At 43.8% G+C, this 27176-nt stretch overlaps 1 protein-coding gene across 1 annotated transcript; it reads left to right on the top strand.

The window, feature by feature from the left end:
- The first annotated feature begins 12136 nt into the window (after positions 1-12136).
- On the top strand, positions 12137-20074 carry LOC145356114 (uncharacterized). The gene is made up of 5 exons (XM_080208725.1): positions 12137-12638; positions 14843-14947; positions 18182-18231; positions 19179-19313; positions 19655-20074. The coding sequence occupies exons 1-5, from the start codon at positions 12143-12145 to the stop codon at positions 19784-19786; spliced, it is 918 nt and encodes a 305-aa protein (XP_080064851.1). The 5' UTR covers positions 12137-12142; the 3' UTR covers positions 19787-20074.
- Positions 20075-27176: the final 7102 nt, after the last annotated feature.

Below are 27176 nucleotides of genomic sequence, written 5' to 3'. Positions count from 1 at the left end.
TGAAGTGTTGCTTGACTGGAAGGAAATACTCCTGCCTGGTCAATAAACACCTCTTTAACCTGTGCTTGACCCTCTCTTCGCTCGCATTGTCTGAACTTTTAAGACTTGGTTACCTATAAAGACTCACATTCCAACATTATCTTGTAAATTGAGTTTGTGTCTTTATACGCCCTGTTTGTGAATACGTACTCTTGCCACTCAGCCAACATTGCCTACCTGATACACTGCAGGAGAAAGAGGATGTCCCGAGGCATGGTACATTGGAGAGACCATGCAGACGCTATGACAATGAATGAATGAAAACCACTCGACAATCACCAGGCAGGACCGTTCCCTTCCAATCGGGGAACACTTCAGCAGTCACGGGCATTCAGCCTCTAATCTTTGGGTAAGCGTTTTCCAAGGCGGCCTTCATGACACACGACAATGCAGAATCGCTGAGCAGAAACTGATAGCCAAGTTCCGCACACGTGAGGACGGCTTCAACCAGGATCTTGGGTTCATGTCACACTCTCTGTAACCCCCACGACTTGCCTGGGCTTGCAAAATCTCACTAACTGTCCTGGCTGGAGACAATATACACCTCTTTAACATGCGCTTTGCCCTCCCTCCACTCACATTGTCTGTACGTTTAAGACTTGATTACATGTAAAGACTCGCATTCCAACGATTATTTGTAAATTAAGTTTGTGTCCTTATATGCCCTGTTTGTGCTCACAAGTCCTCACTCAGCTGATGAAGGAGTTTGAGATTCTGAAAGCTCGTGCTGCCAAATAAACCTGTTGGACTTAAACCTGGTGTTGTGAGACTTCTTACTGTGCTTACCCCAGTCCAATGCTGGCATCTCCACGTCTTGACGACATACGACAGAGGTGATTGTAAAGGGTTGTTTTTCAAACTGAAGGCCTGTGGCCAGCAGTGTGCCTCAAGGATCAGTGCTGGGTTCACTGTTATTTGTCATTAAGTCAGGATTTATAGCAGTATTACACGGCTATTGCTTAGCTACCCAAACGCAGAGCCCGAAACCCGCAGATGCCTCACCAGGGAAAGTGAAGCCAAACTAGTTTTGACGCGGCACCAACTCCGACGCTGCACCTCCAAAGCTTTCGATATTAAAATACTTGCTGTCGCAATACCCACCCCCTCTCCGCTTACTCTCATTTTGACCCTGTGTATTCGCCCACCCTCCCCAAATTTAACACAACTTGCTCACGTTGTAACTTCTGTCCCATTTCGTTGGCACGCTTGGGGCGAGGACAACGTGAAATACAAAAATAAATCCGTGAAAAGAGAAAGGAAAAGGGTTAAAGTGACAGTATACCTACATCACACACTATGCATGCAGACAGTCGCAACACGTCTGGGTGGAGCACGCACATGTATGAAACAAGTACATTTGCCCACGCTGTCTGTTGCATCGCACCTACAAGTGGTTTCTCCGTCTGCAGAGTAATTACAATTCTGAATACTGTTATGACACATATTTATGTGGAAAGGGGAAGTTTTAAACATTATTTATATCTTTTCGCGTGTATATAAGCTGGGGCCACACAGACCTGTATTAAACTTGCACTCCACAATCCATATATTTTAACACCGATAACTCACACAAGTGATAGTTAAGTTTTTTTTCACCATTAACAAATGAGTGTCCTGATCTCTTGTAGTAAGAAGTCTCACGACGCCAGGTTAAAGTCCAATAGGTTTATTTGGAAGCAAACGCCACCAGCTTTCCCCAGTCTAACGCCGGCATCTCCACGTCCTGAGTTTTTTGTGGCAGGATAATTACCAAAGGGTAGAACTTTCCATTCTGAGCTGCTCCCCATGTGGACCTCAGAGCCCCTTTTACCTCAAGGGACAAAAACTCCCGTCCTGGCGATGACTGAGCGGAGTTTTGATCCCCGAGTTAGCCCCGGAATTCGACAGGTCAGCTCCCAAGCACCAACTTTAAATTGGGCAGAAACCCCAGCGGGTAACCGGGGACAGAATTCTGCCAATCTCCAACAGGAAAAATTCCAGGCGAATTTGGCCTTTGGAATACAGATGTGAGGAGGATGCATAGGCAGTGTAACAAAAGAAAGGCGACAAAGTATAACCGATTATTGTCATGTTCTCATTAAAAACCAGCTTTCCATTATGATGCAATTCTGGATTCACGCAGAACTCAACAGGACAATCTTAAAGGCATTTCATAACCAGTGTTGTTGATATTGTTTGCAATAATGTTGGTAAACAGAACATGTTAATAACATAAAACGAAATCAGTTTCATTTTACATTTGCATCTTATTCACTTGTTAAATATTAAAACACATCCAACAAACGTACACAAATTCATTTACCATTTCTATTCTCTGTAAGTCTTTATAAACGGCTATTAATGCAAGTCAAGCTAATTCTGCTGATACTTTTTATGCGGTAACTGCCCAGCGAGGTAATTCAATCTGATTGCTGATTGAAGTGATACAAAGACAAGGAAAATGACTTGTACGGTAGAAAATCAGACACAAAGCGAAATAAAGGAGGAGATGGACGAAGGCGCTGCCTGATCGCGCCATGTAAAGCTCTAGTCAACATTCAATATGCAACACACGGGTTCGATTGCTTTTGACCCATGGTGGGGATGAACTTTCACACAAGCCTTCGGAGCTGAGAATTTCGCACGTTTAATAATTTTAGTGAAACGATAACACCTCTCACCGCAGCACATCTACTGTTAGAGCCGTGTCTGCACAGGACTTCCATGTATTGATGCCATCAGATGGGACCGAGTAATAGCAAGACGGGTCTTAAAGGTCACAACTGCTAAACTACATTTTGTGCTACATCCTTTGATTGCAAAACGTACAACCGCAATGAAAAGTGCAGATTGCTTACTGGCCACGTTCGAGTCTTTTTAAAATCTAAACATGATTAAAGGGTGAATAAAGGATATCACTGTCCTGCATTTGAGTTTTAGAGCTTACCTACATCCTGTCCATCACAACGTTCAGCTATTTAGATCTCCGGAGTATTGTAGGTCTCTTTCTCGATCTCAGCCCGCCGATTGTCAGTCCTATATTCCTGATATTGGCACCTCCAGAATCCACTATTTCAGTTCTGTTCTGGTCAAACCCACACCTTTCATTCCCCATACATATCAGCTCATCAAAACGGCAATCCAACTAGCACCAAGACATCCTCACCCCTTTGCTTTCTCATCTACACTGGCTCCCAATGCACCATCACCTCCAGTTTCAAATTCTCCTCCTTGCAGTCAAATCACTCCACCGCCACCACCCTCCCCACTCTTGCCAAAGTAAATAGCTGGGAGTTTGGTGAGTGAAGTATTCTTGCAGTTTATTCCTTTCCACAAGTAAATCAAATTTTGGTTGCATTTAATTAAATTTTCTATTTAAGTTAAATTGAAGTTTCTTTCAGTATTACGCAAGGATAAAAATGTTCTCTACTGGACAGCAGCTGTACAAAAATAGTTAATTAGGAAGCGAGGTTAAACTAGTTTTGGTAGCTGCAACAAACTGATTACTCTCTAAGTCTCAGTATAATAAATACAAGTGCCTCGGCGGATTGGTTTTGGGTGTATGGAGGAACAGAGCAGGGTATCACAGAGGGAGCTATCCCTCCGGATTGCTGCCAGGGGAAGGGAAAGATGATCTTGATGGTGGAATCACACTTCAGGTGATGGAAAGAACAGAAAATTATCCTTTGAATAGTAATGCTGGTGAGGTAAAAGGTGAGGACAAGAGGAATTCTATCATGGCTCTAGGAAGGAGAGGAAGGAGTGGGAGCAGAAGTGCAGGAAATATAGTGGACATGGTTGAGGGCCTTGTCAACAATGCTGGAAGAAATCCTCGCTTAAGGAAAAAATAAGGCATCTCAAACACTGACGTGGAAATATATATCATTGGAACAGATGTGACAGGGACAGAGGAACTGGGACAATGGAATGGAATCTTTGCAAGTTGTTAGGTGCGAAGAATTGAGTTAGATGACTTAGGGCTACTATCATAGACCTTCCTTCTACCCTGTCCCACCTACCCCTTACTCAAAACATATTACATAACATCAACACACCCACCTGGCTCTCTTTTATTAGTTCATGTTTTTCCAGTGGCTATTAATTATCTCCCAGATCATTGTTTATAGATGGTCCCGAGTTCATTTGCACCTTTGCTTTCCATCTTTCCAACAACTTTGCCTCAACAAAAAGATAGTGTGACGCCGTTGTGATGCAGTTTGATGGACAAGTTGTTGCTATTTTGAACAATTAACAGCAAATTTCGCCCAGTCATTGATGACATTGCTGCTCAGCTTGAAGGGGAGTTTCAGAGTGTCCTTGGACCATTTTCTTTGTCCTCCCAGAGAACGCTGGCCATTTAGCAATTGACAAAACACAGCAGGGGAGATGCTCTTTCGCAATCTGGAAACAAACAAAAAATGATTGACGAGGGGAGGGTTTTGGATATCGTCTACATGGATTTTAGTAATGCATTTGACCAGGTCCCGCATGGCAGGCTGGTGCAACAGGTTAAATCTCATGGGATCAAAGGTGAACTAGCTAGATGGCTACAGAACTGGCTTGGCCTTAGAAGATAGAGGGTAGCAGTGGAGGAGTCTTTTATTGATTGGAGGTTTGTGACTACTGGTGTTCCACAGGACTCTGTACTGGGACCTCTGCTGTTTGTGATATATATATATAAATGATTTGGAAGAGGATGTAGCTGGTCTGATTAGTAAGTTTGTGGACAACACAAAGATTGCTGGAGTTGCAGATAGTGATGAACATTGTCAGAGAATACAGCAGGATATAGATAGGCTGGAAAATTGGGCAGAGAAATGGCGGATGGAATTTAATCCAGATAAATGCGAAGTGATGCATTTTGGTAGGTCTAATGCAGGGGGAGCTATACAATAAATGGCAGAGCTATCAGGAGTATAGAAACACAGAGGGATCTGGGTGTGCAAGTCCACAGATCCTTAAAGGTGGCAGCGTAGGTGGAAAAGGTGGTGAAGAAGGCATATGGCATTCTTGTCTTTATTGGACGAGGCATAGAGTATAAAAGTTGGCTTGTGATATTGCAGTTATATAGAACATTAGTTAGGCCACATCTGGAATACTGCATCTAGTTCTGGCCGTCACACTGCCATAAAGAATTGGAGGCTTCGGAGAGAGTGCGGCAAAGGTTTACCAGGATGTGGCCTGGTATGGAGGGTATTAGCTATGAGGTGAGATTGAGTAAACTAGGGTTGTTCTCCCTGGAAAGACAGAGATTGAGAGGCGACCTAATAGAAGTTTATAAAATTATGAAGGACATAGAAATGTTGAACAGCTGGAAGCTTTTTCCCAGGTCAGAAACAACAAACACAAGGGGTCACAAGTTCAAGATAAGGGGGGGGGGCAAGATTCAATGCGGATATGCGGGGGATGTATTTTACACAGGAAGGTGGTGTGGGCCTGGAATGCACTACCAAGCAAGGTTGTTGAGGCAGACATGCAAGGATTATTTAAGACTTATCTAGGTAGCCACATGAACAGAGTGGGGATGGAGGGATACAGAAGGATGGTCTAGTTGGTAACAATGATCGGTACAGGCTTGGAGGGCCAAAGGGCCTGTTCTTGTGCTGTATTCTTCTTTGTTCTTTTTTCTTAATCTATTACACCAAAAGTTGATTTTGTACAAGTTTTGCCTGACGACTTGTGGAGCTGGCATCAAGGACGACCCAATCTTTTGTTCAACGATTCTTCCACTGATACAGATAAATCTGGAGCAGGTATTCATGATGGAATTTATCTAGCGCCCTCATGTGTTACTAATAAACAGTCCAGGTCTCACAGGATTGTGGCGAAAACTGCAGCTCGGCACACTAGGCCTTTTGTCAACTTGAATAGGCAAGTGCTTATTGTCAAACACTCATTGACATGGTTTAAAGAAGATGAGTTGGTGCAGCTGCTCAGTGTTGGATATCCTCATCAATGGTGGCTTTATAACAAGGTAGCTGCCAAGGTACGGCAAGTACTCGACATATTTCAGATTCTCTCCTTCAATATATATGAGAGGTGGACTATTTGGCTCACCAAATGTCAGTGGATTTCTTTGGTTTGTTTTGGCAGCATTCAATGAGAAGATGAATTTTTTGCATGCAGAAATGAAGAGATCAAGTATGATTTTCAAACCTGGTTCAGTATGGGAAACGACACTGCAGTCATCCACAAACTGTAGATTTTGTCTGTTTATGGTGGTCAGTTTGGTTTTGGCACGGAGATAACTACGGTTAATAAGATTTCCGACTGACACAGAGGGCAGTTATCTTTTATGCAGGTAGATTGTAAGTAATATGGGGACTATCACTGTTGGAAGTTTCCAGAACTGTAGCCAACTTGCAAATCATGTGATCAATGGCAACTGTGTTTTGTTCTAACAAAGTCATTTTTTAAAGCAAAAAGTAAGGTTTGATTTATACAATTTATGAGCTTGTTCATGTCTTATGGACATGAGAGTAACATCGACACATGGCATTATGATAGTTAAGAAGCAAAATTGGAGGGTGGTGTCCATCTGACCTTCATTTAAAGATAGCCATGGCAGCTTAAAAAGAACTTGACATGTCAAGATGGTCAGTATGTTGTTGGAACTCTGTCTTTTTCTTCCTATCATATGTCTTTTATCTTCTAGATTTAGATTTGGGTATCAGATTTGAGCTGTTGGAATGCTACCTTCTTGACTTTCAACTTTGGGTTGTTGTCTGGGACATTGTGGATACTAAAGAGCTATTTAGCATCCATGGATACTAAAGGGCTATTTAGCATGGCCACTGCATCGAACACGCACATCTTTGGACTGTGGGACGAAACCAGAGCACCCGGAGGAAACCCACACAGACATGGGAAAACGTGTAAACTACATATAGACAGTGGTCCAAGCCAGGCATCGAATCCAGGTCCCTGGAGCTGTGAGGCTGCAGTGCTAATCACTGTACCACTGTGCCATCCCCAAAATGATCAGGGCACAGGGGTCTTGCACTGTTGACTTCATTTTATTCCAATGCTCTTGGATGTGGCTTCGAGAGTAGCCTAGTGCTTCACGTCATTAGTGTACGCTTAAACTGGACCATCTGATGGGCAACATGACAGCTCAGTGACTATCACTGTTTGCTGCGCAGATACATGGATTTGGGCTGGTGTCTGCGGGAGTTTGCACATTCTCCCTGTGATTGCGTGGGTTTTCTCCGGGTGCTCCGGTTTCCTCCCACATCCCAAAAAACGTGCTCTTAGACTGATTGATGTAACAAATTGTCCCTAAATTAGTCTTCCCTCAATCTTCCCCAATCGGCATAGACAAAGGTCATGGGTAGAGGAGGGCACTCATAATGTTAAAATGGCAGCGCGGGCTCGTTGAGCCAAAGGGCCTGTTGCCCGTGCTGTGTTGTTCTTTGTTCTTTGAATTTCATGTCCAATGATGTTCCAGATGCTTGTGAAATGCACATTGAATTCTTCTCTTTGGTAGGGCTGCATTAGGGCTCAGATATTGATCTTCTCTCTCTTGGACTTTTGGGCCTTGCACTGTCTTCACACTCGGTGGATGTTCATCATCGATTGAACAAGTCCATTAGCTATCCAGCAAGCACCAGTGCTCCATGTGCATCAAATAATAGACATCACTGGCATCATTGACACAAATAATGATATAATCCATGAGATGCCAATGTTTTGATTTGATTTTGATTTGATTTATTATTGTCACATGTATTGGGATACAGTGAAAAGTATTGTTTCTTGTGAGCTATGCAGTCGAAGCATACCATTCATAGACATGAAAGAGTGCAGAATGTAGTGTTATAGTCACAGCTAGGGTGCAGAGAAAGATCAACTTAATGACAGATAGATCTATTCAAAGGTCTGATGACAGCAGAGGAGAAGCTGTTTTTGTATCAGTTGGTACGTGACCTCAGACTTTTGTATCTTTTGCCTGGTGGAAGAAGGTGGAAGAGAGAATGGCCGGGGTGTGTGAGGTCCTTATTTATGTTGGCTGCTTGCCGAGGCAGTGGGAACTGTAGCTAGAGTCAATGGATGGGAGGCTCGTTTGCGTGATAGTTTTGGCTATGTTCATGACCTTTTGTAGTTTCTGGTGGTCTTGTGCAGAGCAGAAGCCATATCAAGCTGTGATACAACCAGAAAGAATGCTTTTTATGATGCATCTGTAAAGGTTGGTGAGAATCATAGCAGACATGCCAAACTCTCTTTGTCTTCTGAGAAAGGAAAGGCATTGGTGGCATTCTTAACTGTAGTGTCAGCACTGGGGGTGGGAGGGGGGAACAAGGACAGGTTGTTGGCGATCTGGACACTTAAAAATTTGAAGCTCTCGACCCTTTCTACTTCATCCCTGTTGATGTAAACAGTCATGATGTGGATGTGCCGGCGTTGGACTGGGGTAAACACAGTAAAAAGTCTGACAACACCAGGTTTTAGTCCAACCGATTTATTTGATAGTAAACGCACAAGCTTTCGGGACTAACCTGAAAGCTTGTGTGTTTACTATCAAATAAATCGGTTGGACTAAAACCTGGTGTTGTCAGACTTTTTACGATGCAAACAATGGCATGTTCTCCTCTACGCTTCCTGAAGTTAGATTCCATTTTGTTGTCATTGACGGAGAGATAATTGTCACCGCACCAGTTCACCAGGTTCTCTACCTTAACACTTCCTCAGGCCCTGTGTTAAAATTCAACCAAATGCCAGTTTCCCAACACCAACACCTTTTATTGTGTATAAAAGGAAAGGATCACGCCTGTGAATTACAGTCAGGTAGTCTTCACCTCGGGACCTAAAACAACAGCCCAGGTAGAGTAACAGCTATAAAAACCCTCGCTGGTTGCTCCCCAATGGGCGAGCTTCCTCTTGCTCAATAAGACAGCTCCTACTCCATGAAGCATAAGGAGAGATCTATTGATGATGGCCTGTTGGCTTCATGGCCATCATAACACCCAGCTTCCTGTAAGGACTCCATTCAATTCCCACAATTTTTCATCTCCATCAAATCTCTTCTGACGAAGCTACTTTTCGTTACAGTCTTTCTGATATGTCTTCCCATTTCCTCCAGCAAAGACTTCTCTCCACTGCTGTGGTTCACAGGGCCTTCAACCATTTCCCATACTTCTACAATCACAAAATCCCCTCCTTTCCATGACCACAATAAGGTTTCCCTTGTCCTTGTTTCACACAGCACAGCTGCCCCATTCAAACCATCATCCTCAGGCATTTCCATCATCTCTGCTGCTATGCCATGACCTCGACCCTTTCAGTATTTCAAGGGGACAATTCCATCCATGATACTCTGATCCACTCCTCAATAATGCCACACCCCAATAACTGACCTACTTCCCACAGCACCTTCCCATGCACTCACTGAATCAGCTGACATTTTATCTCCTCTCTCCTCCAAGATCCCAAACATGTCTTCCAATGGTTAAGTGTATTTCTTTCAATTTAGTATTTTGCATTCACTGCCCCCACTGTGGTCTCCTCTACAACTGGGGAGACCATGGGTACATCTCGTGACCACTTTCCAGAAAACCTCCAATCCACAAGCTATTGTTTGCCATTTTAATTCAACTCTCACACTGGTATCCCTGGGCCTGCTGCATTGCTGTGGAGATGCCGACGTTGGACTGGGGTAAACACAGTAAGAAGTCTCACAACACCAGGTTAAAGTCCAACCAGTTTATTTCATAGTAAGCGCACAAGCTTTCCTAAATGCTATTCTGTCCTCAGGTGTGTGGAAAGTTTTGATCAGAGAAGGGCATATAAAGGCACCCACAGTTTACAGAATACGGATTAGAATGTGAGTCTTTACAGCTAACCTGCTATTCAAGTCTTAAAGATACAGACAATGTGAGTGGAGATAGCATTAAGCATAGGTTAAAGAGATGTGTATTGTCCAGAAAGGGTAGTAAGTGAGATTTTACAAGCTCAGGCAAGTCATGGGGGTTACAGATAGTGCCACATGAACCCTAGATCCCGGTTGAGACCGTCCTCATGTGTGCGGAACTTGGCTACCAGTCTCTGCTCAGCGACTCTGCGCTGTCGTGTGTCGTGAAGGCCGCCTTGGAGAACGTTTACCCGAAGATCAGAGGCCGAATGCCCGTAACCCGCTGCATTGTCCCAGTTAAGCTCAACGTCAGATCGACGAACGCCTCCTCATCCTCCGATTTAGCACTTTTCAGCCTTCTGGATTCAACATTGAGTTCAACAATTTCAGACCATGAACTCCGCCTCCCATTTTGCTTTTCATTTTTTTTGCGCCAGGTGCCATCATGTTTCTGTATTTTTGATTTTGGGCAGAGCTGTTAATTATTCTGGCATTTACACTCACTCTGGATAAATGATTTGTCTCAAGTAAATACTGGAAAAATTCAGCAGGCCAGGCAACATCAGTGGAGAGAGAAAGAGTGGAAACATTTACTCTGCTTCTCTTTCTACGGACATTGTCAGTCCTGCTGAGACTGTTTTTCCAGCATTTTCATAGAATCATACAGTGCAGAAGGAGGCCATTCGGTGCACAGACCACAATCCCACCCAGTACCTATCCCCATAATTTAGGCTAGCTAGGCCCCCCTGACACTAAGGGACAATTTAGCGTGGCCAGTCCATCTAAGCCGCTCTTTGGAAGGAAACCGGAGCACCCGACGGAAACCACGCAGGGACGGGGAGAATGTGCAAACTCCACACAGACACTGACCCATCGAGCCGGGGCCCCTGGCACTGTGAGGCAGTAGTGCTAACGATTGTGCCGCCGTGCCGTCTATTTTTGTTTTAGATTTCCAGCTTTTGCAGTATTTTGCTTGTAATCAAATGATCTATCATTTTAGTGCAACCATTGTTATTCATTTTTAACCTTGCTATTTCAGCCCTCCCAAACTTTCCCTTTTCTTCTTCCTCCTCTTCTGTTACGCCGGCTGAAAAACCCATCCAATTACTACTTTCTGAAAAAGTTCTTGAAAATAAGCCATATTCGGCTCAGAACTGTTTTTCTCTTCGGGGACCCTGCCAGAGGCTCTGAGTTTGTCTAACAATTCATTTGCTTGGGCAGAAGGGTTGTTCCCATGCTTTCCTCCCCAGCTTGTTCCTTCAGCTGAGCCAGGTAGGTGGTTCTCTCACTGAGGGCAGCAATGCTAATTCAGAACTCCCATAGCTTACCACATCATTGTAGTTCCCTTGGGACTCCCCATGAATGCTCGGATGGTGCCAGTTGCAAAATGGAAAGTTTCATTTCTTCGATCACGATGATGAGTGTGGCGCCCTCGCCGGGAGAAAGTGGCACAACCGCACACCAGGTGTCTTGAAAGAAAGAAAACCAGACCGCAAAAGAAATAATGTAATGGTTATTGTTCGTAACTCCGGACCTCGACAGCGAATTCGTGTCTGTGGGGAGCGGGGGGAAAAGAGGAATGCAGAGACTCCAATTCAGATATGGTCACTGTTCCACAATTATCCTGAAGGCAGATTCTGTAGGCTCACTTCCTTGTACCAGCTACTATGTGCTCCCCCACCCCCCGCCACCCGCTCCCCCCTCCACCCCCCCCACCACCGCCACCCCCCACCTAATTAACCCTTCATTACTGTCTGTGTGACTGGCAAGAACCGAGAGAAGTAATGCGTTGTCATTGAGCGGAATCTTCCAAACTGCCTCTCTGGGTTTATCTCCCACCAGAATCTATACTTATTCATCTACTCACAAAGGGAGGACTTTCCTAGTTTCAATTCGACGCAGCAATTAATGTTGATTTTACCGACAATTGTGGAAAAAATTAACTTTCTTTAAACTGGATTTATTTTGGCCTCTCATTCAATGTTTCTCTAGGTGCGTTTGCACCAATTGCAACTTATCAATCATGCAACAATTAACCAGGGCTGAATGTGAAAGGTAGAGGAGAGGAATCAAAACCTCTTTGGTGATGTTTCTGCACTGCAGCACTCGGTGCTGGATATCACAAGTTTCAACGTTGCTCCTTGCGGTGGGAGTCAGTTTATCTGACAATACTCAGCACAGTATTGGGCTTGAAAACCCACACGGAACTAATAAGCGGCGGCGGCGGGTTATCTGCAAACTCCCCACCTCCCACATCCGCACCGAGCGGTGAGAAAGATGAACAGAAGCCGAGCGTCTCATCTCCTGCTGACTCTTACAAATCTTTATACGGGTGTTCTCCGGTGTTGTCTCCTTAACATGAACAGCCTGACATTAATATGGATACACACGTCAAGTTTTTGGCCAGTCTGGATGCTGAGTGTCGCTGAAGGGATTTGGATTGCCCAGAAGCCAGATGTTCTCAGTGTGATCGAAGGAGGTGCAGCAAATTTGACCTGTATGTATTCTGCTGTTGAAATTCAGGACTTTGAAATCAACTGGATCCACCAACCAAATCGAGCTAATCAGTCCTATATTTTTTACAATGGCAATTGTAAGGGAAATCGATCAATTCAAGTGGTACATACAAATGGGCAAAATGGGAATGAATCCCAGATATTCATGACCCAACTTCAGGTGGGAGACAGCGGCGTATATTATTGTGAAGTCATGGTTCTCAGTGCACCACCCAATGAAACAATGAAGGGGAAAGGAAGCAGATTGATAGTTAAAGGTAGGTCCTGTTTTATATATTTCAAAATACGGCAGTATTTGTTTATAATCCTTATTTTGTGGAACATGGGTCGCTATGGTAAGGCCAGTATTTGTTGCCAATTCCTAATCGCCCTTGAACTGAGTGGCTCGCTAGGCCATTGCAGAGGGCAGCTCAGAAGAGTCAATCACATTGCTGAGGGTCTGGGCTCACATGTAGGTCAGACCAGGTCAGCGAGGTAAATGTCGTTCCGTAAAGGACATCAGTGAACCAAGTGTTCCCTTTACAGGAATCGATAATAGTTTCATGGTCACCATTACTGAGTCTAGCTGATCAATCCATCACATCACTGCATTCATGACCAAGTCCTTATTAGTGATGTGATGGTAACATACAAACCAGAAGCAGGAATAGGCCATTCGGCCATTCGAGCCTGTTCCGCTATTCATTTTCATCATGACTGGTCATTAAATTCCATATCCTGATCCCATCTTCCCTCCATATCCCTCGATCCCTTTACCTCCACTGGGCTGAGTTCCATGATCTGTGTCAGCAGCCAGTGATCAGGAGTGAAGCGCACTGTCTGAGGAGGGCGAATGATCAGGAGTGGTGCTTCTGGTCAGGATCCAGTCTCAGTGCCTCTTGTTGGAAAGTGGTGTGGTGTAAGGCTATGACGCCGGCAGCGGGTTGGAGCAATGATCAGGAAGGATTGTCATTTGGAAGAATTGAGAATCGGCGCTTGGTGTCTACTGAACCTTCAACCAGCAACAAACAAGACTTGCAGGGGAAGGATGAGAGAAAATGGGTATAAAATATGGAAATGTTCAACATGCAACTAGTTTCAGTCAATACATATGGACAATCTGAATCCAATTATACTTCAATAAAAGAAAAATACTGCGGATGCTGGAAATGTCGATATGTTCAAAATGCAACTGGTTTCACTGAATAAATGTGGATAATTTGCATCCAATTGTACTTCAATGAAAGCAAAATACTGCAGAAATATAAACACAAAGTGCTGAAAAAAAAATCATCAGGTCAGGCAGCATCTGTGGAGAGAGAAACAGAGTTGGACAGTTATTTTGAATTCGTCTGATTCTTTTTCAGAGTCATATGGACTCTTCTGTTCCTCCCTCCTCAGATGCCCCCAGACCTGTTAAGTTCCTCCAGCATTTTCTTTACAATTTTACTTCACATTGATTCAGTAATTGGCAGAGGTGCGGTTAGCGGGTCAGCAGCGTTTTAGCCTAAACACATGTTCTGATATTTATTACAGTCCCGTTCATTATTTCCACGTCAGGTGGTACCTTTCCAACAATTATTCTGTTCCTCGCAATTTCATTTCTGGATCAGGATTTGAACCACCTCCTCGGCCTGTGAGGGAATTGTGACTGTCAAAACAGCTAGAACTTCATTCTAAGTTTGGAGAGTAACAGTGTTGGCGACAAATGGTCATCCACACCAGTAGATGTGAGATTCCCTTTGATATCCCCCAGAAGAAGTTGTGATCTCTAAACTAAGACTTAAACTCTTACTTAAGATGGAGAAGAATGTCGAATCCATCATGTGTAAATATGTGGTGGTAAACAAGCAGAACTACATTTAATCCATAATTGTATTGATATTTTCAGAACACAACTTGGAATGTTAGGTTTCACTGGGGTCATTAATGACCTTATGCTATTTAATTGATTTTTTCTCTATTTTCAGGGGAAACAACCCTTATATAAGCAATTAGTGTCACAAACCAATAAGAATTAACGTGATCGCTAAATTATCTCACCAAAATCCTGTCCCGTATTCTTCATTTCTGTTCCCCCCGCCCCTCCCAAATGAAGACAAACTTGAATTCTGGTTGTCCAGTTAGGATATTGATGATCAACACTCAAATTGCTGCAAATCCGTCGGTCAGAATTTTTGGAAAAAGTGCTAAACTTTTAATTTTAAATAGGATAAAGCAGCTGAGAGGGGAAATACAGGTTAACGCCTCGGCGGAACCTCAAAACCTCGGTGTTATACTCTGTGTTTGAACCATGTAATTAAAGGATATATTGTAAAGGAACCTATTAAGAAATATACAGCTTGGGGTTATCTCACACTGAGAGGTGCAATGGCAATAATTTCTCTTAATAATTTCAAATCATTTAAGTCGAAGGATATGTTGCTTGGCACGGATTTTTTTACTTCCAGTTGTGTTAAATATGTACAAATTTATTTTATAGAACATACTTCCGGGAGAACCAATTCGTGGTTTTATCTGTTGCTGTTTCTACTAGTAATTCTAAGCGTTATTCTGTTCGTGGCTATATTCCGCTGGAAAACGAAACGTGAGTATTATACGTTCATTGGCAACGTTAGGTATGTGATATACAACTTTCATTATAAATATCAAATAATCTAATCAATTAATGTTATGGTGTCTTTTCACTATTGTTGTTCTTGGTCATAAAGTGATACCGAATCACAAGAGAGATGCTGCTGGAATGTATTGATGGAGACTAGAATTTATCAAGATTTATATTTGCACTATAGCTTTTATAACATGCATCGGTGAAAACAAATCAGTTGAACGCATGAAATTCCACAAATCCCAATTTAATTTTTAAAGTTCTGCTTCTAAAAACCCAGCTTGCAGGTGCAGCAGGTGGTCAGGAAGGCGAATGGGATGCTGGCCTTCATCGCGAGGGGGATTGAATATAAAAGTAGGGAGGTCTTGCTGCGGCTGTATAGGGCATTGGTGAGGCCGCAGCTGGAGTACTGTGTGCAGTTTTGGGCGCCGTACTTACGCAAGGATATTTTGGCATTGGAGGGAGTGCAGAGGAGGTTTACTAGGCTGATGCCGGAGTTGAGGGGGTTGAGCTATGAGGAGAGGCTGAATAGATTAGGCTTGTACTCGTTAGAGTTTAGAAGAATGAGGGGAGATCTCATTGAGACGTATAAGATGATGAATGGGATGGATAGGATAGAGGCGGAGAGACTCTTCCTGCTCAGAAAGGATAGTAGGACTAGGGGTCATAGCCTCAAGATAAAGGGGGGGGTGGTTTAGAACAGAGTTGAGGAGGAACTTCTTCACTCAAAGGGTGGTGAATCTCTGGAATTCTCTGCCCGTTGAAGTGGTGGAGGCTGCCTCGCTAAATATTTTTAAGACGCGGGTTGATGGGTTTTTGATGAGAGAGGGGATTAAGGGTTATGGGGAGAGGGTGGGAATGTGGAACTGAGCCAAGACAGATCAGCCATGATCTTATTGAATGGCGGGGCAGGCTCGAAGGGCTAGATGGCCTACTCCTGCTCCTATTTCTTATGTTCTTATGTTCATCTAAAAGAATTACCCAATGGAGTATACCCAAGATTCAATTCGCAATCCATGGTCATATCCATTTAAACAATGGTGACATTCTCTTGCTTACAAAAGCGCATCCAGCTATCGTGTATCACAGGATAATTATTACCTATATCCGTATTACTATGAGTACCTGTAACCCTCACTCCTATCCTCAGCAGACGTTTGTCCTTTTTAACTTCCCTTTTCTCTTCGGAGTTTGTTCGCTTGCTCTGCGTTTTAAATAGTCCTTCGTGTCTTCAACTTCTCGGCTCGTGGTCGCTTACATTTCCATTATACCTGTGTCCCGGCAGTTTAAAATCTAGATTTTGACCCAATTTCATTTGCTAAATGAAAATAGATAGAGCTGTCTAAAACTTTGCATCCTGAGACTGGATATTTCAATATGAAGTTGGCGGCCCGCGGTGGCACACTGCTGCCTCACAGTAATAGAGACCCGGGTTCGATTCCCGGCTTGGGGCATTGCCTGTTTGTATCGTCTCTCCGTATCCGCGTGTGTTTCCTCTGAGGGTTCCGGTTTACCTCCCAAAGTCCAAAAATGTGCAGGTTAGGTGGATTGGCCATCCTAAATTGCCCTTCGGTGTCAGGAGGTCTAGTTAGGTTATGGGGATAGGGTGGGATTGTGCTGGGTGCGGGACTCGATGGGCCGAATGGCCTCCTTCTGAACTGCAGATGTCTGAGTTAGATATAGTTTTTGGGTCTAACGGGATCTAGGGATATGAGGGGAATCAGGGCCTTGAATTTGATGATCAGCCATGATCAAAATAAATGGTGGAGCCGGTCATTCGAAGGCCGAACGGCCTACTCCTGCTTCTATTTTCTATAATTAACCAAGTCGTCTCTCAGTCCAACCCGATACAGCAATATGCACATGGTTAGAATAGGTCGTTCGACTTGTCCCGTCATTACCTGGAAAATATTTGCACTCAAAGAACAAAGAACAGCACAGGAAACAGGCCCTTCGGCCCTACAAGCCCGCGCCGCCCATGTTAACACTCAGTGAGTACCTTATTCAAGTCCTTCTTCTATCTACCACCTTTATCCACATCTAGTGGACTCCACATTAAAGGGGTGCAAATTTAAGGAATTGAATGTGCGCCAGATTAAGGGAGATCCTACTTAGGGACAATTTATTGACACCATTCAGCCTAAAAGCACGTTTTTGGGGTGTGGGAGGAAACCGGAGCACCCGGAGAAAACCCACGCAAGCACCAAAAAGCACTTTTCTTTTTCAAGGATTCTAGATGAATGATCTTTTGTGGAACATTTAACCGTTTACTACGTTTCCAATTGTGTTATTTTAATAGGCATGTTAAAATGGGGCATGGTTACTCCCTGGAAGTCTAGTGTTATTCAGTGATGAAAGGAGCTACTTATATCCCGAATACTGCGCCGACCTGGTTTCACGGTTGTGGTAAAATTAGACCATTAATGATCTGCATATTTGTCTTATTTTTGTTCCAATTTAGCTTATATTTATTTAAACTAAATTCCACATCGTGGCTTTGGGCCATCTGTTCCAATGGTTTGCGACTGTAAGAACTCTCATTTCTCCTTATGCACAAGTTGTACATTAATATTGCAGCGTTTGCGTACAGTTGGACTGGGTTAGGTGTTTCAGTGTGAATAGCATTGCGCTTTATGTAATTCAACGCTGCCTATAACTATCCTGTGTGTGGTCGGCCGTGTTCTCTGTAATATTACAGGTATCTTGTCTTGTCCTTATCCTGTAGATAAGGGTGTATGGTGTTCATGAGCTTGTGGACCAAATAGATATACATCGCTAGCATAACAGCCCAAATAACAGCATAAGGGCATAAATACATTCAATTGCTTTCTGATAAACGTTGAAAATATTGTCTCTTAACGCCTTGTAAATCTCATTGATTCTAAGATATATCTACTATGACTATCCTTTCATGAGCTAGTCTTTAACTGTTCTGCACTCATTCCACTCATTTACAATTGAGTAAAAATGATCTTAATTCAGGTCTCAGAGTAATGTTGCCCCATGTTTTGTGTCGTTTTTGGATAAAAATGTTTGCGTTTCTAGTTTATAAAGAGATTCTGTTGACAGTAACACTGAGAGACGCATTCTCAGTTTCAGAGCGATGCTATGCAACAAATTCTGTTTTCTTCTCCCTGATTTTAATTTAGTTACAGATTTGGCACAACAGGAATCTTTGGCATGTTGTCATTTTCCGTTGTTTTCTCATTCCAGGAAAACAATTAGTTGAATACAACGCCCCGTCTGCCGACACCGTCCCAGAGGTACTGTACCTGTTAAAAGCGGTTGTATCATGTCCTACACTTGGGCCATTAGTCTGACGGGGAAGTAAAACGCACCGGAATGTTTTGTTAAGATTTAACCGAAATCACAGATCTTTTGTTCCCTTGTTCGGTAGTTCACTTTTTTGTTTTGCTTTGAAATGTGACATTATTTAATCAAAGCTCGGATCAAATCTACAATTTTTGTGACTGGGGGTTTATCACCTGATGAGGATCGAAGCAGAAGTTCCTAAGAACGAGCAAATTAAATTGCAAGGCGAGCTAACACAGTAAATAGGGAGAGACAACCCCAACAAGGAGGAAAGCGATAGTTTTCATTTGTACCTGAACATCAGAATCCATGAGCGCTTCGTGGACAGTGTATTGAAGATTGAAACATGTGCTGGTACAATGTCATTCTAACCCAGACGGCCAACGTCCCCAGGGAGATATCTGACTTTTAAAAAGGGTGAAAATAGGAGGAATTGAGTTCTGTACCGGTGATTTTTATTTTGCGGGAGTTATCACGACCCCCCCCCCCCCCCAGGGCCCAATTCCCTGATGTGATAAAGGCGTAAACAGGCGTTTAGGGAGGATTCCAACGGGTGGACGAGGCAGGGTGAAACATGAGTTTGTGGACGGGATATAGGCACCTGAGACGATGCAAGTGGAGAGTTTTGACACCGTAGTGTGGGCAAAACAGGAAGAGAAAATAAAATGAGAGAAAATGAGGGATAAGCCAGCAAAAGAGTAGAGCCTAGAGGTGTACGCTTCTTATCTCAATCGTTAATCATTTACTAAAGTTAACTATTTTAATTAGCACCGTTTTTGTCATTCGATTATGTAAAATAATATTACAACCTTAACATTGCATCATCTTCGGCGATAATACCAGACCGGTCGCCAGTAAATGTCCATCGCACTAATCGTTAGCGCCTGATTCTTTGCAGGACACTTCAAGAGCGGATCGAACAATATACGCTGTCATTACTTCTACAAGAATGAAAGAAACCTCGCCCAGTTTAGAGATCGTTTATTCTGATCCGCTGGTCGAAAGGAACGCGCCCAATAGGTCAACAGCCAAGGTGCGTTGCTTTGAACAGTGAGCACAGATTTTGAATTAAGCAGCGGATCCTGCCAGGTATCTGGTTACACGGCGCTTAATGGAGATTATAAATTCATGCAACAAGCAATTAAAATTAACGAAGCCCTTATTGAGCGAGTTACAGGCAAAGAATGTTTCAAAAGTCGATGAATATCGTGTGAATCTGCTCACCGCTACTTTGTGGTCCATTTGAAGTCACGCCTACGAGGAATTTGTTCTGCCTCGTGCAGACTAAAGACGATTTAAAAAGTAAATAAAGGCTTGCTAAATTCTCCATATATTAAATATATGGACCATTAATGCGCTGTTCTACGTTTACAGGCGGACTGTTCGGCCGTGGACATCTGCAAAGCAGACCCTGAGACAGAAGGTGAACATGAGGAGCCAATAGTTTACTCCCGGCTGCATTTTGAGGAGAAAGAAACTCCGTTTCTCCGCCCGTGCTTGCAGTAAGCTGCAACTTTACAGCCCTGAGCGCAGGCGCTGAAAATGTAAAATTAAATCACAAAACACAGAAGACACTCAGCAGGTCAGGCAGCATCTGTGGGGGGAGAAAGAATGACACATTCTCACTTCATGTTGCCTTGCACCGTCATTTAATCACCCCCCTCCTTCACCCCATCTCATTTCTTGACTTCCTGTCTCCGTTTTGCTCCACAGATGCTGAACAATCTGCTGATTATCTCCAGAATCTTTCGCTTTTATTACTGGAGCCCCTGCATCATTATTTAAGTGGGGATTATTTGTTCTCTTTCTGTCATTCCACATACTATTCTTGTAAAAGAGTCACAGCGGTCTACAGCATGGAAACAGGCCCTTCCGACCAACTTGTTCATGTCGCCCTTTTTTTTAAACCCCTAAGCTAATCCCAATTGCCCACATTTGGCCCATATCCCTCTATACCCATCGTACCCATGTAACTATCTGAATGCTTTTTAAAAGATAAAAGAGCTGGAATGGTTGCTACGAGAGGACACAGGTTTAAGGTGCTGTGGAGTAGGTACAGAAGAGATATCAGGGGTAAGTTTTTCACTCAGAGGGTGGTGGGTGAGTGGAATCGGCTGCCATCGGTAGTGGTGGAGGCAAATAGGCCTTTATAGATGATAGGGTCTTTCAAGAGTCTTCTGGATGAGTACATGGAACTTAATAGAATTGAGGGTTATAGGTAAGCCTAGTAGGTATGGATATCATCAGCGCAACTTGTGGGCCAAAGGGCCTGTTTGTACTGTAATTTTTCTATGTTCTACCTCAGAAGCTTGTTCCAGACACTCACCACCCTCTGTGTGAAAAAATTGCCCCTCTGGACACTTTTGCATCTCTCCCTTCTCACCTTAAACCTATGCCCTCTAGTTTTAGGCTCTCCTACATTTGGGAAAAGGTATTGACTATCTTCCTTATCTATGCCTCTCATTATTTTATAGACCTCTCAGGTCACCCCTCAGCCTCCTATGCTTCAGAGAAAAAAGTCCCAGTCTATTGAGCCTGTCCTTATAACTCAATTCATCAAGTCCTGATAGCATCCAAGTAAATCCTTTCTGCACTCTTTCTAGTTTAATAATATCCTTTCTATAATAGAGTGTCAAGAATTGCACATAATATTCCAAGTGTGGCCTTATCAATGACTTGTTCAACTTCAACAAGACATCCCAACTCCTGTATTCAATGTTCTGACTGATGAAACCAAGCATGCTGAATGCCTTCTTCACCACTCTGTCCACCTGTGACTTCACTTTCAAGGAGCTATGAACCCCTAGATCGCTTTGTTCTGTAACTCTCCCCAACACCTGCCATTAACTGAGGAAGTCCTGCCCTGGTTCAATTACCAAACTGCATCGCCTTGCATTTGTATAAATTAAACTTCATCTGCCATTCGTCAGCCCAATGGCCCAATTGATCAAGATCCTGTTGCAATTGGAGATAACTTTCTTCACTGTCCACTATGCCACCAATCTTGGTGTCATCTGCAAACTTACTAATCATGCCCCCTATATTCTCATCCAAATCATTAATATAAATGACAAATAACAGTGGGCCCAACACTGATCCCAGAGGCACACTGCTTGTCACAGGCCTCCAGTTTGAAAAACAACTCTCTACAATCACTCTTTTTTGTATCCATTTAAAGACCTCACCCTGGATCCCATGAGATTTAAACTTATGCAACAACCTACCATGTGATACCTTGTCAAAGGCCTTGCTAAAGTCTAAGTAGAGAACATCAACTGCGCTGTCCTCATCTACCTTCTTGATTACCCCTTCAAAAAACTCAGTTAAATTTGTGAGACATGTTTATATGATTAATAAAGCACTTTGTATAATTTGAGAGGCTGAGTTTCAAGTTTATTGAGGAGTAAGATTCTGACTTGCTGTAGATTGGGGACACATCATTATCTGGCATACTTGTCTACAGAAGACAAATAGCCTGGAGTTTGCCATAGTAATGATGATAAAAGTGTCAGTGTTTACCATCACTATTTTTCAGAACAAGACAGTAACTTTTGGAGTCCACATATGCACAGTTAAACATGGAAATTGTTATCAGAGAGAGCCAAGCATAGGTTAAAGAGATGTGTATTGTCTCCAGCCAGGACAGTTAGTGAGATTTTGCAAGCCCAGGCACATCATGGGGGTTACAGATAGTGTCATGTGAACCCAAGATTCCAGTTGAAGCTGTCCTCATGTGTGCAGAACTTGGCTTCAGTTTCTGCTCAGCGATTCTGCATTGTGTGTCATGAAGGCCACCTTGGAGAATGTTTACCCAAAGATCAGAGGCTGAATGCTTGAGATTGCTGAAGTGTTCCCTGACTGGAAGGGAACACTCATGTCTGGTCAATACACAACTCCTTAACCTGTACTTGACCCTCTCTTCGCTCGCATTGTCTGAACTTTTAAGACTTGGTTACCTATAAAGACTCACATTCCAACATTATCTTGTAAATTGAGTTTGTGTCTTTATATGCCCTGTTTGTGAATACATACTCTTGCGACTCAGCCAACATTGCCTACCTGATACACTGCAGGAGAAAGGATATGGTACATTGGGGAGACCACGCAGATGCTATGACAGTGAATGAATGAAAACCATTCGACAATCACTAGGCAAGAGTGTTCCCTTCCAATCAGGGAACACTTCAGCATTCACAGGCATTCAGCCTCTGATCTTCAAGTAAGTGTTTTCCAAGGTGGCCTTCACGACACATAATGCAGAATTGCTGAGCAGAAACTGATAGCCAAGTTCTGTGCACATGAGGATGGCCTCAACCGGGATCTTGGGTTCATGTCACACTATCTGTAACCCCCACGACTTGCTTGGGCTTGCAAAATCTCACTAACTGTCCTGTCTGGAGACAATACACATCCCTTTAACATGTGCTTGGCCCTCCTTCCACTCACATTGTCTGTACCTTTAAGACTTGATCACATGTAAAGACTCACATTCTAACCATTACTTGTAAATTAAGTATGTGTCTTTATATGCCCTGTTTGTGAACACAAATCCTCACCCACCTGATGAAGGAGCTTGAGATTCCGAAAGCTAGTGCTGCCAAATAAACTTGTTGGACTTTAACCTGGTTTTGTGAGACTCCTTACTGTGCTTACCCCAGTCCAATGTTGGCATCTCCACATCTCGATGACAGAAGACAGAGGTGGTTGTAAAGGGTTGTTTTTGAAACTGGAGGCCCATGACCAGCTCTGTGCCTCAAGGATCGGTGCTGGGTCCACTGTTATTTGTCATTTATATTAATGATTTGAATGAGAATTTAGGAGGCATGATTAATAAGTTTGCAGATGACACCAAGATTGATGGTATAGTGGACAGTGAAGAACGTTGTCTCAGATTGCAACGGGATCTTGATCAATGGAGCCAATGGGCTGATGAATGGCAGATGGAGTTTAATTTAGGTAAGTGCGAGATGATGCATTTTGGTAGATCGAACCAAGGCAGACTTACTCAATTATTGGCAAGGCATTGGGGAGAGTTACAGAACGAAGAGATCTAGGGGTACAGGGTCATAGCTCCTTGAAGATGGAGCCAGAGGTAGACATAGTGGTGAAGAAGGCTTTTGGCATGTTTGGTTTCATCAGTCAGAATGTTGAATACTGGAGTTGGGACATCGTCTGGAAGTTGTACAGGGTATTGTTAAGGTCACACTTGGAATACTGCGTACAGTTCTAGTCACCTTATTATAGAAAAGATATTATTAACTGAGAAAGAGTACAGAAAAGATTTACTAGGATGCTATTGGGATTTGATGGTTTGAGTTATAAGGAAAGGCTGGATAGACTGGGACTTTTTCCCTGGATTTAGGCGTGATCTTATAGAGGTTTATAAAATATTGTGGGGCATAGATCAGCTAGATCGTCAACATCTTTTCCCAAAGGTTGGAGAATGTTAAACTAGACGACATAGGTTTAAGGTGAGAGATACAAAAGAGTTCACAGCAGCAGTTTTTTCACACAGAGGGTGGTGAGTATCCGGAACAAGCTGCCAGAGGTAATAGTAGAAGTGGGTACAATTTTGTCTTTTAAAAAGCATTTAGACAGTTACATGGGTATAGAGGGATATGGGCCAAATGTGGGCAATTTGTCTACCTTTGTGGTTAAGGAAATGGGCAGCATCAACGAGTTGGGCTGAAGGGTTTGTTTCCATACTGTAAACATCTATGACTCTATGACCCAATTGATCTGTTCCCTGTAGCTTCTATAGTGGCTTTGAGGCATTTAAATTTACCAAAATATAGCCTGCTGGTGTTGTATAAATGGTGGGTAGTTTGGTTCTCCTCTGACTTGGAAAGAAGACGCAATGCTCCATGTACTGAGGCAAGGCGAGGGGAGGGGGGTGTGCAGTTTAGAAATCCAGCAGCAAATGTGGAGCTCCAGAACAGGTAAGTACAGTGATTGCCACGCCTTGGAAAATTCTGTCCATAAGTATTTTTCAAAACTTCTATGTAATATTTTACCACAGCCCCATGTATCTGCCACCATCTTTTTTTTTGCTATCTGTAAAATTTCAAATTAAATGGCAGGCAATTTCTACAGGTTTTGCTTTCTGGTTTGCTGTCTGTGAGAAAGGCTGAGTCTGATTGGTTTCTTCGTCTGCTTGATGACATCACTGCTGCTGGAAAACTGTGATCCGCTTAGCTTGGCACAGCTCCAAACTGAGGAAAGGGAGACCCAGGCCATAGAAGTTGCTGTTTCTTTGAAGGCAGTTTTCCTCCAGGCCAGAGATATGTGCTGTTATTTCAACACTGACAGCAGAAATCCAGCCCCAAAATTTACTAATATCTTCCAAAAAATTGTTTCATTCGTACAGTTTCACTCACATTAAAGATCAAAGTGTGAGGGAGAGAGAGTGTGTGAGGGAGAGAGAGTGTGGGTGTGAGTGTGAGGGAGAGTGTCAGGAAGGGAGAGTGTGAGGGAGAGAGTGTGTAAGGGGTGGGAGAGTGTGAGTGACAGTGTGAGGGAGAGAGACTGTAAGGGAGAGAGTGTGTGAAGGGTGTGAGGGAGAGAGTGTGAGGAAGAGAGAGTGTGAAGGGTGGGAAACTGTGAGGGAGAGTGTGTGTGAGCGATGGGAGAGTGTAGGGGAGAGAGAATGTGTGGGAGAGTGTGTGAGGAAGAGAGAGCGTGAAGGAGAGAATGTGTGAGGGGTGGCAGTGTGTGAGGAAGAATGTGAGGGGTGTGAGGGTGAGGGACAGAGAATGAGAGGGAGGGAGAGTGTGAGGGAGAGAGAGTGTGAGGGAGAGAGAGTGTGAGGGAGAGAGAGTGTGAGGGAGAGAGAATCTGAAGGGGAGAGTGTGAGGGAGAGAGAATGCAGGGGATTGTGAGTGTGACAGAGAGTGTGTGGGAGAGAGTGTGTGTGAGGGAGAGAGAGTGTGAGGGAGAGAGAGTGTGGGTGTGAGTGTGAGGGAAAGATTGTGTAAGAGGTGGGAGAGTGTGAGTGAGAGTGTGAGGGAGGGAGACTGTAAGGGAGAGAGTGTGTGAAGGGTGTGAGGGAGAGAGTGTGAAGGGTGGGAAACTGAGGGAGAGTGTGTATGAGCAATGGGAGAGTGTAGGGGAGAGAGAATGTGTGAGGGGTGGCAGTGTGTGAGGGAGAATGTGAGGGGTGTGAGTGTGAGGGACAGAGAATGAGAGGAGGGAGAGTGTGAGGGAGTTAAAAATTGATGAGGGCAGAGTGTGTGTAGTTTAGAGATTGTGAGAGGGAGGAGAGAGAGAGATTACAAGGACAGTGTGTGTAGTTGGGGCAGAGGGTGTCCATAAGGCTGGCTCACTCCCAGTATCAGGGTCACTCACCCTTCCCCATGCAGCACCATGATACACTCTCACAGTGGGTGAGTGAAGGAGTGAGCAGCCTGAGACTGTGAGTGAGCTGGACACACACTATCCTGTTACACTCTAATACTCACCTCACACAATACTCATTTTTGTTCAGTAGGTTACTTTGGTTCACAACTTAGTTTTTTAAATTTATTTCTAAAGTTGCTCCACATTTGATCTTTCTGAAAATGCTGGTTTAGCCCGTATTTATCTCGAGATGCTATATTGGTAAAGGAATTGAAGATAATGATTGAAAGGGTGACTTGTGGCCTTGTGAAACAGCGGACTGCCACTTAAAACATCCGCTAGCACTCACTAAAAGAGGCTGCACAGCATATGAACATGGTCAGTATTTCGGATGACCTTTCCTTAGAGCAGCCAGCTGTTTGAGAGTAAACAGGAGAATGAGTAAATATTTGAGAGTATCAATTTCAAACGCCACTTGAAGGGAAACTCACCATTTCATGGTCATCACTGCTGGATCTGTGAACGGAGTCTCTCAAACACATCAGCAGACTTTCTGGGACACTTGCCAAGATTTAGAAATCATAAAATCCCTAGAGTGCAGAAGGAGGCCATTTGGCCTATCGAGTCTGCAGCGATAACAATCCCATCCCAGGCCCTATCCCCACATGTTTGCCCTGCTAATCGTTCTAACCAATCCATCCCGGGACACTAAGAGGGAATTTAGCATGACTGGTGCACCTAACCCGCACATCTTTGGACTATAGAAGGAAACCGGAGCACACCCGCGCAGGCACGGGGAGAATGTGCAAACTCCAAACCGTCACCCGAGGCCGGAATTGAAGCCGGGTCCCTGGCGCTGTGAGCAGCAGTGCTAACCACCGTGCCGCCCATCAACTTTGACCAACATTTCTTCTGGAAATTCTCTGAGGGCTTCACTTTAAGAACTGCTTTTGTTATTTCACCTTATCGGGGTCACCAGGAGAACGCGTGCTTAGCCACGGCCACTTGCCCTTGGATCTGGAAGATGATTTGAACGACATGAGGCCGGCCACCAGCTTGTGCAGTGGATTGGCACATGAGAGGGTAGGAGGACATATCTGCCGCCTGAGGGAGAATACATTCCTCCTCCTCCTCTCGACTTCTACAGGAGAATCTGTAACGCTGTATTTCAGCCCCTTCTCCCACAGTCACCCTGCTGTCTGCTAACCGAGTGGAGATGTCTGCAAACAGCCCACACGCTGCTTCTCAAACATTGTGCCTTACTCAACATTTCGGTGCAAAACCCGACGATATGTATTTAATACCCGCAGGCAAATTCAAGCCACGGTAACCAACAGTTAGGAACAAAACTGTGTGGAACACAGATTTTCAAACAAGTTGTTACCATTACTATGCCTATTAAATCCCTATTTTTATCTCTAGACAAAACAACCGCCCTCGCCCATATATAACTAACTGTAGTCATTAAGTCAGGATTTATAGCAGTATTACACGGCTATTAGTTAGCCACCCAAATGCAGAGCCCGAAACCCGCAGATGCCTCACCAGGGAAAGTGAAGCC

This window comes from Carcharhinus amblyrhynchos, chromosome 20, assembly GCF_965287045.1.
Source record: "Carcharhinus amblyrhynchos chromosome 20, sCarAmb.v2.hapA, whole genome shotgun sequence".
Lineage (NCBI taxonomy): Eukaryota > Metazoa > Chordata > Chondrichthyes > Carcharhiniformes > Carcharhinidae > Carcharhinus > Carcharhinus amblyrhynchos.
The sequence above is the reverse complement of the archived record's forward strand: the minus strand, read 5'-3'. Positions and strand labels throughout refer to the sequence as shown.